This window comes from Struthio camelus, chromosome 1, assembly GCF_040807025.1.
Source record: "Struthio camelus isolate bStrCam1 chromosome 1, bStrCam1.hap1, whole genome shotgun sequence".
In the NCBI taxonomy this organism is placed as follows: domain Eukaryota; kingdom Metazoa; phylum Chordata; class Aves; order Struthioniformes; family Struthionidae; genus Struthio; species Struthio camelus.
In genome coordinates this window covers 95,495,659-95,510,179 of record NC_090942.1, presented here as the reverse complement: position 1 = coordinate 95,510,179, position 14,521 = coordinate 95,495,659, and the positions used below count along the sequence as shown (strand labels likewise).

The 14,521-nt window shown below is 46.1% G+C and overlaps 1 protein-coding gene across 4 annotated transcripts in view; it reads right to left on the bottom strand.

Moving 5' to 3' along the window:
* Positions 1 to 14,521, bottom strand: part of LSAMP (limbic system associated membrane protein) — a 1,028,525-nt gene that overhangs the window by 121,823 nt on the left and 892,181 nt on the right. For all 4 annotated transcript variants that reach the window (XM_009675203.2, XM_068958854.1, XM_009675202.2 and 1 more), the window contains one exon: positions 2,477 to 2,602. In XM_009675203.2, the coding sequence (XP_009673498.1) occupies positions 2,477 to 2,602 (126 nt within the window). The remainder of the gene's footprint in view (positions 1 to 2,476; positions 2,603 to 14,521) is intronic.

Below are 14,521 nucleotides of genomic sequence, written 5' to 3'. Positions count from 1 at the left end.
AGGGGGAGATTTTTGAAACCTTTACAGGAATCTAAAATAGCTCTTTGATGCACAGCAGATGTCTTCAGAACCAACATAAATGGAGCCAAAATGCGTTACAGTTCTGGAAAAGGGAAATTCCAAGATAAGACAGATGTTTCCAACTGCAATAGTTTTGGGATAAATTTGGGATCTATATTAATTGCCAACCTCAAGGAAAACTTTTACATGGAGGCCTTGTGGCCCCCACTTTGGGGCAAGTATCTTACTGGGCTATGTGCTGCACAAAGACTTGACATCTGCCTTAAAGCAGTTCCTCTGTAAGCATAAAGAGATAACAGATGGGTTGAGATGGGGGAAGGAGAGAGAGAGTGCAACAAGCAATGAGATACGGAGGTGACAGACTGGGGACTGCCTGCCCTTTATCCTGGGCTCTGGTTGGACAGGAAGGGCGTACCTGGTAGGCCTCACTGTAGAGGGAAGGTCTCAGGATGGACCTCATGGACAGTGAGATGGTGTTGATGGATGCTAACAGGTAATGCCTCCGAGACACACAGGACAGGAGAAAAAGTGGGAATGTGCACGCTGGAGAACCAAACAATGGGCCAGGGAAAACAGACACTGGAATCAAAGCAGGGATGGCAGTCCTGCTGTGTACCAGAGAGGACAGCTAGAGTGGAGCTTTGCTCTGAGGAGCCTTAAAAATGGAGAAAAGAAGTGTGTGTCTAATACAATTGAGTAGGCAGTGCAATTGGAAAAAAACACAAAGTACAAGCATGCAGCCAAAGTGATGAGTCAGGACAGGAATCTTCACATTACTGTTCTCCACAATGCATCTGATGTATATCGAATCTTAGCTTTCATGAGGTTTTAATCTGGTATCCCTGTAACTCCCTTAACTCAAACAATGTTAGGCTGTGCACACTGAACAGCTAGGAAATGGCTCCCACTTGAATACAAGAAAGAGTTAGGTGGAGGGAAGGACTGCAAGAATGATGCAGCAGTCAGATGGGAGATTCAGTAAGAAATAAATCTTAAAAAATTGCCTCTTGGAAGTTAGCGGATTGTAAATATATAACTTAATAAAAAGGGGGAAAATACATCCTGTCTCCTCACAGATCTCAATGGCACAGCCATGCTTAATATTGACAACAGCAGAAGAGGAAAGTCAGGTGCTTGAGGATGATACCACAAAGGAATAGCGCTTCCCTCATGAGCTCTGCTCCTCCCACCTTTCCCTGAAAGTTCTTCCCTGTCTTCTTTCTTTCTACGCTACAAGAAACGGGCCAGAAATATGAACTGCACATCTGGCTTTGAAATATGTGAAAGCTCAAGAGGACTTTGGTTTGGCTGAATGGATGAGACAGAAAATCTAAGTAGCCCAAATCTGAACCAAAGACCCCAGATGCAGGGGCATCTGGATGCAGCACTTGGATTGAGACTTGTTCCAATGTCTCTTTCTGCCTTTCTCCCTCTAATCTGTTTTTTGCAACCTTCTACCCCTTTCTGGCTGCTGGCTTGCAATAGTTAGCTCGGCTATCCCGAGCACAAGGAGGAAGCTTTTATTTTGCCTACCTCAAGCCCACTTTGACTCTGTGAACATATGAAGGTATCAAAGAACCTTATTCATACTGAGCTAATGAACATTTTCCCCACCCATTTTAGATGAAATAATATCTAATGGCAAAAGAACTCAGATGAAATTCTTGTTTCCTCAAAGGACTTGATGGAGAGGAGGAAAAGGAACCTACCTCTTGTTCTCTCGCTACTGATAAACCTTTAAGGGTGGAGCTTCCTTGCAACCCACACTGCTATCCCCACAGAGTCAGACTACTGAAAAGTACGTTCTCTTTCCAAGTTTGCCACGCCCTGGATCACGAAAGGTGCAGAAAAGGGGTTCTTTGTAGTAGAACAACGGTGGTGAGTTCTCATTTACTCTGTTTCTCCCTGCCCTTCGCTCACCTTGCAGGACAAACGCCTCCTTTGCCCATCTCACAAAACACCGGAAGACTGTCTGCCAAAGTAGGGAGTAGTATGAAATCATCTGTGCCACTGTTTGCCTCTCTGTTTTAAGGCAAAGCAGTGGGAAGTAAATTCCCTGGTTTCGGAAAGATCCTATTCTGTGTAGTATCTAAACAGAAATCCTTTCCCCCCCGGCAGCAGCAGTGTTTTTTTCTCCACTCCAGCAGTCTTTTTTCCTCCATGTGCATCACCACCAGTAAAGACTCAGACTATTAGATGAAGACCAAAGCTAAATGGAATTATAGGTCCAATTCCGCAGAGCTTCTACTGATGTAATTTCAGTTGTTCCTCGGGACAACCTGGTTACAAACCTTGGGAGACCACACTGTAAAGTACGCTTGCGGTGCATTTAAAGACCTTACTCCTTTTTTTACAGCTGCCTCAGTGGCTACTGAAATTTTCTCTTGATGCTAGAAAAGGAGAAGACTACTGTATAGTTCACAAATCACCAGCATAGTACAAATGGGTCACTTACCTGTCGGGGTGAGGTGCCTCCAGGTGATGACAGGCTCAGGACGCCCATTTGCCATGCAAACCAGGGTCACATTGCTGCCTTCATTCACGGTGATGTCCGAGGAGATATTGGAGATCTTTGGTGGAACTGTGAAGACAAAACAAATTTGGACCTCATTACCCAGAGTTCGGGGGGTGGGGGGGGGGGAAGCAGCTGGTCTGACTCATTAACCTACCTACTCGTTAACCAGAGGCAGCTATGGGCTTCTCTCACAGGCTGTACTCCTCGCTACTACTATGATTTTTGAAAGTCTGTCAATGCCCCAAGTACAGGAGCCCAGCCTCTCAATGGCCAAGAAAATCTATTCATGCACATCATTCTTTTGATGATGCAGAAATGTAAAGAAAAAAATGCAGAAAGTTATAGTGAACAGCGCTTTGCTTTCAGGAGTGTGCACAGGGTGAAGCAGCCAGGAGGGGGAAAGGAAAAATGGAGCAGAGATACAGACAAGGTTACGCTGAGTCAGTAAGTACTGAAAAAGCATGGCCTTCTTGCCTCAGGAAAGCTGCCTGCATTGACTAAGGATAGAGCTAACAGAATGCCTCAAAAACCCAGCAGCGCTAACTTCTGTGGTGACTCAGTAATGGGAAACCAGCACAGCTCACATGAAACTTTCACACTGAGGGGACTGAAATGGTATAATCAGGAAAGCATCCTTGCCCCATACTTGCTCTAGTTAGTTTCTGTCCTCAATTTCCTCCTCTGGGAATTGTCTCACAAGGGTACCACAGCTCTAAAGAACTACAGGTAGAAATGGCTTTTGCTGCAACTGTGACACTTTGTGCTTGGAAAGGTTTGGAGCCTCCATAAACTAACCTGTAAGAACTTGTTCGAGTGCCCCAAGGAGGCCTGGAAAGAGTAGGCAGGCTCCATGCGCTGTCCCTGCTCTCCTAATTAATTTTTACATTCCAAGTAGTCTCAGATGCATTTCTACTTCCTCCTGCAGAGCATCAGGCCTAGAGGCACAAACTTCCAAACATGCATCAGGCACAGATTCAGACGGTATATTCATTATTGTTACCTCCCTCAAGCACCTCCAAGCCATGCTGCTAGCAAGGGTCCTGTTCTACTGCTCATGTAACTAAATGTCCACACGGAAATGAACCAGAGAACTGTAAAACTCATTTCTGCTGTGACTTCTGTGATGTGCTCAGAAGCCAGGACTCATGCCACGACTAACGGGAGCTATGCTGCAAGAAGGTTCAATGGATGAGAGTGGGAAGATTTCCGTGACATCTTTGAGCCTTGTGGGAGTCCCCTGTGGGCCGCTCACTCTATGTAGCTTCTACTTGGATACAGAAGGTATTGGCTAACTGCACAGCATAGCACAAAAAGCATGGTAGGGTCTTTAACAATTCCAGGGAACGGACATGGCTCAGGTTTCCAGGGCCCTTAAAGATCCTCCACTGAGCTAACTTAGTTGTGTACTGTGGCAATCTGAGGGACTGACCTGATCCTGCTGGGATTTGAACTTGTGACTCCAGGTACAGAGAGTATCTGGTGTTTCAGTCTCTAAGCCTTCCCCCAAGGCAGAACAGGCTGTTCCAATCTTTCCGTTCTCACATTAATGTCTCGCTTCCATGCTTCATACTCAGGAGGAGGTGAGGGAGTTGAACTAAAAAGGAATCTTTTTTTTTTTCAGCTTCCGAATTTGTGTGTAGCGAGGAATGAAACAAGATCATTTTCTGCTTTGCTTACCACAAAGTAAACAGACAGAAACCCCCCCTTCCCCCTTCTTGGCAGGAGTGGTTGATGGTCCTTTTGAGGCGAAGCTAGATGAGGAAAAGGAAATGAAGCCTACAGAGAGCACCTCACTTCTACCTGTGTCGCTGGATTCACAAGAATATTGTTTATAACCCACAGCTCATTAGCTCCTCTCTGTGGGCCCCAAACTCATGGACAGGACTTCAGCCTCTATGACCACAGGATCCTCCTGGAGGAACAGGTGCTTCTGAGCAGGGACAGGGTCTATCTAACAAAGTGAGGCAAAAGTGTCTGCCAAAAGGCTTGCTAACCTTGGTGAGAAGAGATTTAAACGAGGTGTATCAGGGAAGGATTGCCCTAACCTGGAGGGAAGTGACAGCACAGGGGGCAGTGAAGGAAGCAGCCTGGGGCCAAAACAGCAGGAGAGACTTCCGTGCTCCCCTTGTGAGCAGGCAGCTGGGGGGCCATCTCAAGCACCTGTTCACAAATGCAGGCAGCATGGTGAACAAACCAGAGGAATTAGAAGTGCATGCAGATTTGCAGAACTATGAACTCATTGGAATTACACAGACATGGTGGGATGGCTCACAGGACTGGCATGCTGTAAGGGGTGGATACAGGGGTGGATACAGGAAAGGCAGGCTGGAAAGGCAAAGGAAGAGAGGTGTGCTCCGTACAAAGGAGTGACTGGAGTGTACAGAGCTCTTCCTTGGAAGTGACAATGAACTAGCTGGGATCTTATGGGTAAGGATCAGCAGGTATCGCAATGTCACTCGTGATAGTCAGTGTGTCTGCTACCAACCATCTGATTAAGAAGTAGTAGTAGATGAAGCCTACTTTAGACAGATAGAAGAGGCTTCACAATCACAAGCCCTGGTACTAACAGGGGAATTCAGCCACCCTGATATTTACTGGAAGGACTCAAGAACTCCAGAAGATTTCTAGAGCTTGTTGATGACAATTTCTTGTTGCAGGTGATCAACAAGCAGACTAGGAGAGATGCTCTGCTGGACCTACTGCTCACGAGCAAGGAAAGCTGCCTGAAGACGTGAAGGATGTGACGATGCGGGCTGCAGTGACCATGAGACTGTGGAGCTTAAGATTCTAAGAGAAGCGAGTATGACAAATTCTAGAATCACATCCCTGGACTTCAGGAGAGGAGACCTCAGTTCATTCAGGGATCATCTTGGAAAGATCCAATGGAAAACTACCCAAGAGAACAAAGGGGCCCAAGAAAGCTGGAGATCTTCAAGGACAGCTTCTACAAAGCACAAGAACAGGCCACTCGGGCTGCATCCAAAGGTGCTGAGGGAGCCAAACAGTCTTTCCTCCCTATCACCTTTACCCTCTCTCATCTGTGAAAGGTCATGGTGACCGTGGGAGATTCCTTATGACTGGAAAAAGGCTAGTGTCACACCCATCTTCAAGATAGGCAAAAAGGAAGAACCAGGGAAATACAGGCTGGTCGCCTAACCTCACTCCCTGAGGAAGTTATGAAGCATATCCTCCTCAAAGCCACTGCCAGCCACACAAAGGACAAGAACATGACAAGAAATAGCTAGCATGGATTTACCAAGCACAAATCATGCCTGACTAACTTGATTGCCTTCTACAGTGTGATGACTGACTGTCATCACTGATAAGAGGAGAGCAGTGGATGTTATATATCTTGACTTCAGCAAGGGCTTTGACCCAGGCTCCTATAGTACTCTTACAGCTAAATTCATAGGCGACAGAGTGGAGAAATGGATAACAGGTGGGTGAAACGGGTAATTGGCTGGACTGTTGGACTCAAACAGTGGTGATTTAGCAGCACCAAGTCCTACTAGCAGCTGGTTAGTAGTGGTGTCTCCCAAGGATAGAACCTGGAGCCAAGACTGTTTAACATCTTTATTAACAATCCAGATGACAGGAGAGAGTATATCTTCAGCAACTATGTGTACGATACCAAATTGGTAGAGAGTGGTCTATATGCTGGATGGCAGGGCTGTTATTCAGAAGGATCTCAACATGTTGGAAAGAATGGGCTGACAGGGACCTCATGTAGTTCAACAAAGGCAAATGTAGAGTCCTGCACCTGGTCTGGAACACCACCAATAAGAGTAGTACAGGCTAGGGATTGCAGGCTACAAAGCAGCCTTGCAGAAAAAGACTTGGGGGTCCCTGGTCAACAGCAAGTTGAGTATGAGTCAGCAATGTACCCTTGTAGCAAACATCAATCACATCCTGCGCTGTACTAGCAAGAGTGTAGCCCAAGGGCAGACAGAAGTGATTATATCCTTTTACTTTGTGCTTATGAGAGAAAATCTGAAGCACTGTGCCCAGTTTTGGACTCCCTGACACAAGGTCATCGATATACTGGAGCAAGTCCACCTGAGGGATCCCAAGATGGTCATGGGGCTGGAGCACACGACGTACAAGGAAGGCCTGAGAGAGCTCAGTCTGTTTAGCCATAAGAAGAAAAGGCTGATGGGAGACCTTGTTGCTGTCTACAAATACTTAATGGGAGGGTGCAGAGGAGACAGAGTCATGCTCTTCTCAGAGTGCACAGTGGAATGGTGAAAAGCAGCAGACAGAAGTTGCAACACAGGAAAATTCTGCCTTAATATAAGGGAGAAACTTTTACTATGGGGGATGTCAAACATGTGAACAGGTTCCTCAGAGAGGTGGTAGAACCTCCACCCTCAGAGATATTTAGAACTCATCTGGACAAGCCACTGAGCAGTCTGGTCTAACTGAAACCAGGGAGCAAGGAGGAGTGAACTTGGAAGTTAGCTTGCTGCTTCAGAGTTAAAATTGATGGCTGATAAACTCATGGTGAGGCAACCGAATCAAGGCATTTTGGGAAACTGATTAACTGCACCTGAGCCCCCTTCCTTTAGAGGGAAGAAATTTCAGAGTAGGGATACCTGCCTACCAGCACAATACTGGGTAAAGCAAAGCACAGCAGAAAATCATCCTGTTCCTTCCAAAGCAAAATCCACTGACAAAAATAAGCCCTAATACATTTTACGTTGATGATTCACTGTGAGCCATCAGTAGTGTGTCTATGTACTTGGGAAGAGGTAGGAGGGGACAGAACAAAACAGAATAAACAAGCATTGCTGGAAAACGATGATGATGTCAGAGAATTCGATCCCACCATGTTGAGGAGTATATGAGTTTCACTAACTGTAAGAGAGAACTATTTCCTACCTCCTCCTCCTTTATTAAACACCCAGACCTGGAGTTCGACATAGCAAATGCCTGACAGTATGAAAAAAAACAGTCACACGGTGGCCTCAAAGTGAGCAAATACCTTCAGCAACAGATACCCCAAGACTGCATATAGGGCAGCAGAAAGGGAATATGCCAGGAACACCCTGCCGAGCTGCAGGCTGGGAGAACCATGCAGTGTTTGTGTAGAAATTCAAACTGCTACACTATTGCAAGGAACAAAACGGCAGGGAGGTCCCATGTCAGTCACGTAGCAGCACAGCACATACTCTTAATAGAGCACTGCGTTTCACAGCTGCAACCAAACATATTGAAGAAGACAGAGATGTGTAGGCTTAGCCTGGGAAAGAAGAAGAGAGGCTACCGCTTTTGCAAGACTTCTAACCTGGCTGCTGTGTCAGGGGACATGAGGACAAAGACTTTGGAGCTTCTCTGTGGTGTGCTGGTGAACATGGGTGAGCTTTACAAAGATGGGTAAGAGAAAGTCCTACAGAGGCAACAGGATTAAAGCCAGCGCCTAGACCACATGTTTAGGCAACTATCTTGACCTCAAGGGGTTGGCATTTACATTAGGAAAAAACCCACACAATAAAACAACAAACAACCTGTTTTGGACTAAGCTAAAGTAGGACTAGCAGATGGAGCTCTAGGTTAGTTGGAGGCTCTGGCAGAGCTATGAAATGCCAGACGGAGTGGGAGAGCAGCAAAAGCCATTACTGGGGATCAGCAGCAGAGCTGCTGTTAGGACATGTGCACCCTGCCACTTTCCAGAGATGTCAAGTCATTTCAGTTTGCAGAACATCAAGTAAACTCAGCAAATACAAACAGATCTGACCATGCAGACCAAATGCCCAAGAGGAAGAAGATGTGACCAGATGGCCATATCTGGCTTGCCACTTTTTCAAATGAGGGGAAAAAAGGGCATCCAAGGCTGAAATCCTGTCGGGGTATAATGGCTAGTTCCCTTCAGCTGACATCCTGGTCAGAGGGCAAGAAAGGGCTGAAAGGAAGGGGAATAGGGCAGCAAATAATTTCACTGTGAATTTAAAACATGGTTTGGTTGTGTCTCCTCAGAATCCAAAACCAGCTAGTGCTAAAAATGACTAGATTTTAGTGGACAGTAATTTCACTCAAGATAAAAAAAAGTCAGAGACTTAATTTTCAGGGTGTCAACTGAGCATGTTAAAATGCCAAAGCTGTCAGCAGCAGCAACAGTTAGCATTGCCTCCTTGGCACTTGTCATTACTTTGCATACACCTTTTTAGGACAGTCTTAAAATGAGAAGCTTTGACCTTATTACTTTTTTCCTATGTGTGGGTTGTGTTACGTTTTCACAGTTCCCAGGCTGCTGGGAAAAATCTCTTGGCCCCAGGAACCTTTGGGTGTTAGGGCCGCCTTTTTGCTCAGCCACCTCTTGGTCACTCTCACCTGGAGAAACTTTGCATGCATGCCTAGCCTCTCTGAACTATTAGCACAGGCAGAACTACCACAGTCTGCAGATCCATGGTATGAGGAGCACTACAGTTAAACAGAGCTCTTAGAAAGACCAGAGAATTTTCATATTCAGCCTAAAAACTTGTCCTTCCAAAGACGACCAGGATGCTGCCAGACCCTTCCGGCTTCAGAGATCTTGGGAAAGTGCTGCCGGGCTCTCTGATACTGCCAAAAAAGACAGAACTGCCAGATTCTTTCCTTCCTTTCAGCATAAATGTAATATGGGGCATCCATTACCCTATGCTTAGGATGTCACCGTGTGAGGGAGGGTAGAGAGAAGCAACCGAGAGGCAGAGCATTATATATTGTAACAGTGGCCCCATCGAAGGGAAGTACAGCACAGTGATACACCCCTCCATCCCTTGAGACACAGGATGCCGTACTAGCAACAGACTCTGGAGGGCTGGGAATTAGCTCCGAGTATAATGGCTTGAAACTCACATGTTTCTTTCTTATGCATTTCACATCTACAGTGCACTTCTGATGCCAGCTCAGCATCTCATCTTACATGTCACTCACTTATGGTAAATAACATAATCCAAAACTAACCAGCCGTCCTTCTCCTTGAGCAGCTTGCGTCTCAGAGAGCAGGGCAAGCTATGGGACAGGAGGGCGGCACTGGCAGAGCTAGTCTGGGAAGCCTGTGGCTGGGAGAGCAGGGGAGGGGCCGTGGGGCAGGCATGGACAAGAGCAGAGCTGGTGTGGGAACTCAGATCCCAAGCAAAGTGCAGTGACAGAGCTAAGAAGGAAAAGCCTGTGCAAAACCCGCTTGCACAAAGCTCATTCTAGTTAATTGCCATCAATCCTTCACTTTCTTGACAACTGCAACTCACATTAATTTAAATAATAAGAAAGACTGAGACATGAAAAATAGAGCATACTCCCCCAGCGCAATCGCTGTTGCTCCCGAGATGAAAGCAAGTGATTTGTTTCCACAAAACATTACCACATCTCCAAAACACCCGCTACAGCAGTTACTACAAACTAAGGGTAGCATATAGGAGGCAGCAAGGAAACCACAAACAATCAGCTGTTGGTATCTCTGCCCTTTACCAGCAAAACCCTTCAGAACTCAAAACCCCTCCTGTGACACTACCTGAGAGTGTATGCGCTAGGTCAGCTTTATCATTCAAGGCTCAAAAAGTAGCTAAGGAGTGGTGCTACACCCCTGGTGTCCTAGGAAAGGAGTCAGTCCAATGGCTAAGAGATGCGAGTTCACATTCAAAAAGCCAGGTCCTGAGTACCTTTGCAGAAGTGCAACTAGCGGATAGAACAAGAAAGCATCAATGCCACACTTGCTGAAGGCTATACCAGCAACACCTTAGAGGTCTTTTCCTAACTTAGTTAATACTGGAACTGGCCGTGCCACAACCTGCAAGCAGCTCAAATATCTGCCTTTTATTCAGAGCTTCTGGACACAACACATACACAAAGCAACAAGGAAGAGGAACCATTACTTTGCACAAACAGTGACTTATACCACTGCATGGGACGGCAGCTTTGGGCTTTGGTCTTGGTTCTATGCTGTGTTTCACAATGCTTTACCCAAGGGCTCAGCCAAGGGAAGCTGCAGAAGCAGGGCAGGCTCGTGCAACAGGGGTAGTAATCTGCCTTGGGGATGTCAGGATGACAGACATGAAGAAAGAACATACAGATCTGGTTGGAAGATGGCTCTGAGCCCTACAAGGGCGTTTACATATAGTTCATGGCCAGACTGGTTGGCTGCTTCCTTTTGGCAAGCAAAGCTTTGCACAAGACTGAGTTACAGTCTTACACTCCAGGACAGCTACTCCTCACTCTATAAAAATTACAGGAGTACTTAACAGTCAGGTATTTTGTTAGGAAATCACAAAATATATCTTATTCCCACTCTATGCAGTAAAAACTATTTAATTTATCCAAGAAACAGAAGCAAACAATGCTGTAAAGACAAAAGCCCAATAGCCCTTAATCTCCACTTAAGTGCTCCACCTGCTTGTCCCAAGAAGGGCACCCTGAATACAGAACAAGAAAGTGACTGCAGCCCCCACCCTTGCATATATCCTCATTACTTACCTCCTCCAGGCTATTTACTTTATTGCTTGTTGGCGAGTAGGACCCCCACGTGTAGAAGAAAATTAAGGCTCCCACCCACTAATCCACCGGAGCCCCCGGCTTTCAGGGCAGAAAGAAAACCTCAGGACTTCTCTCTGAAGTCAAAGGAACTTTGCAGCCACTAAAGCCCTCCGCAGGTGCATATCAATTAGCCTCAAGAGTTCTCATTTCCTTGTCCCCGGCTCCCAATTAACAGCACTTTGCAACAAACACAAAGAAGCTAATAAGCCCCAAGGCAGAGGTGGGGGGCATGCTGACCATCACATGGCCCTTGAACGCTCCAGAGCTGCCACCTTGCTCGCCACAATTAGGGGTCCTTTCCTGGGGCAATTAATTGACAGTAAATTGGCCTCATTAGTCAAGTGTTAGTGGGGAGAGAGGGCTTGAAGAAGGGCCTGAGCTGCTAAACGCAACTAAATGGTTTAATTTCCCTCTTATGTGTGCAGCAGGCTAATCACAGCTGTTTACATGGGCAACAAGAAACAGCTTGTTGCTGCTGTGGTCTGCAAGGGGAGCAGGCTGAGGGTTGGAAAGCAAAAATCCAGACGCCCTTTGGGATGAGCATGCTAATGTTTCTGAAGCACTTTAGAGATGAAATGTGACATGAGACCGAAGATGTGTTTTTTACTGTCTGATTCCTGCCACAGCCTCAATCAGAGAGGGACAAAGCTGTCACCAGGGCAGGAGGGCAGAGAGTAAAGTTGTTAAACTGAAACTTCGCTTAACAGAGTGGATGCTGAAGCGTTCCTCAGCCTCCCTGATCTGCTACGTTTGTTTTATTCTGCCAACGCCTCTCACTGCTTGAATGCTTCTGGTGAAGCAGAGGGAAACTCTGAAGGCTTGTTTTTGTTTTTTAATCTCCTGGGAACCTGAAACTTCTCAAAATACACTACAGCGTCTTCACAGAGTGTAAAAATTGTTTCTTTCTGGTGGTCTGAAATGGGGATGCTGTGCCCCTTCCACCCTGACAGACTGTAGGGAAGGGTCCATCCCAACCAGAGGATGGAAATCACTGAAGAGATCAGCAGCTCCCAACCTGTGTGTGCCCCGGCACTGCCCTGTCCTGCCCCAGTTTGGCAGATTTCCCTTACAGCCACACTGCCAAAGCTGAGAGATGCTAGGCCAAAAGGAGCCCCAGGGCCTGCTAGCTTGGCTGGTGTGTCACAGCTAGCTTCCTTCATCGTGCAGCTGAGCCTCCCGGCTGAGACGCCACATAGGAAATGATTTAAATCCAAACGCGGACTGAGCCTACTGTGCTGACTGGGAGCAGAGAAGCAAACAGGATGCTGGAAATGAGAGCCATGTGGAAAACCCTCCCAGTCCACTGAGCTGGGTAGCGTGTTAGAGAGCATTTAAAAGAGACGAAAAGCAAACAAGCTGCTACTTTTGATCCAAAGCAAAGCTCTGCCTCATGTGATATGCAGTTAAGTGTCTGGGCTATTTTTATGCATAAAATTGCATAGCAAACACTTTCAGTACAGCGTTCCTGAATCGAGAGGAACATGGAGTAAATCTGTTGGACCATCCCCTCTATGAGACATTGGAAAAGTCAGCACAGAACTGGGCTTTGCTGGTCATACTAATTTCCAGTGATTTATTTTTTTTAAAAAATTTGTCTCCATGAAATTATCAAGAGAAGAATTATTCCACTTCCTGCCTGGGAGAGAAATAGAGAGAGAGAGAAAAAAAAAAAAAACAGTTTAAGTCTCAAGCCAACCTCCTTTTTCAGTGCATTGATGTAACGCTGTGGGACAGGGATAAAAGCAGTCTAAATCCTGCTCCTAACCCAATGCCCAGCCTTAAACCCAGACCCTGGCCTTCTGCTCTAAAGCAGTTTCAGCTCCAAGCCTGAGCCACAGCCTTGGCCCAATGCTGACAGCATTTCACCCACACTTGGCTTTTCAGTGCGCTCCCTGGCCAAGCACAAGATGATGAACCCACATTTGTGGATGCTGATGCTGCACAGGGGAGCAGGGTCTCAGCAGGCAAATGAAAGAAAGCATAAAGAACAAGCCAGGCATACGGCTGGTATCACTTTATCACCAGATTCAGGCTGCTGGATATGGAGTATTGCTCCCTTGCTACGAAACTGCTTGGTTTTCTTTTAACTAACATACCAAATTTATGCCAGAACTGCAGTGGTCCCCTTATCTGTGGGTCATCCCTTTAAGGGACAACCCTACGCATTTGCCATCCTTGTTGCTCTTGTTCTTTCAGCTTGTAAGACTGACTGCAAGCCCTTTATGACTAACCCTCCTAGAGAGGCCTGCCGTGAAAACACAGCCTTGTTCACAGGAGATGTGTAAACAACAGCAGAAGTGCTTGCCACACTAATCCCACGGGATTAACCCTTGGAATACCACCTAATCCTAAACACTTTAAGGACTACAGCTGTACACAGCTTTTAGTATTTGGGTCTCAAGTGTGTTCATGTTTTCCCTTAGACCATATTTTTTTAATCCTGAAAGTATTTATTTACAGGACTGAAACAACACAAGATCTTTTGTCCTGAAGATATCAACCATCCTGGAAAAGGAATTATGTGAGAAAAGCTCTCCTTAGCATTCAGGTTCCCCAAACAGATCTCTGAGAATGTTATTAAGAAAAACGTTTTAATGGAACACGGGATGCAGCTGAATCCTAATACACAGCCCTATTAGGGCCTGATTCAAAGCCCAGGGAGCTTTTCCTTTGATGTTAACAGCCTTTGGACAGACTCTTACAGAGCAAGAATGGGTGATGGCTTCAAGAAAGTACTGCAGCCAGAACAGGGAGGCTTTATTAGCCATTTGGGAGAAAAAAGCCAGATTAAGGCTTTCTGACAAGTCCCAGCAGTCCTGGGCTCTTGCCTATTAACTCTTTCTTTCGGGAAGTGTAGTAAGGAGTGCAGGCCAGGTATGGGAAGGCAGCACAAAGACAAAGTCTAAGTCATTCCAGGGCAAGAAGTACCAATTCAGAGAGGTTTTCTATGAGTTAGAGAGATCACTAGGATTTCCTCATTAGGAAAGCAGGGGGGGAATTTAGTTTCAGCTAACACCCCATGCTGGATGAAGTTGTCCTTCAGAGCTTTACAGCAGGGAGGGACAGAACCCAGGATTTTTTTTCAGATCTTGTGCTTTTGCTTATGTCCAGCTCATTTGGGACAGACAGTATTAACAACAGAATAGCCTTTGTGAACAACCTGATGGCAATTTGCGTACTAGTTGAAAAGAAAAGGCAGCTTTCTCCAAATCCTGTTCTCAGATTCATTTAGCTGCCCATGGTATATCCCACAGTCCCTCTAATAAGCCACAGCGTGGTGAATACAATGCTTGAAGTGTCTCGTTCATACCACAAACCCAAGGACCTGGCTCAGTTTCAACTGAGTCAGAAAGCTTCTCAGTGACAAGCTTCTCACTCAAACCGAACGCATGTGGTAAAACATCCTTTATTAGCAGGCTTCCCTTCCTTACACATTGAAACCAGCAAAATGGAGTGGGAGAGCTTGTTGTAACCATC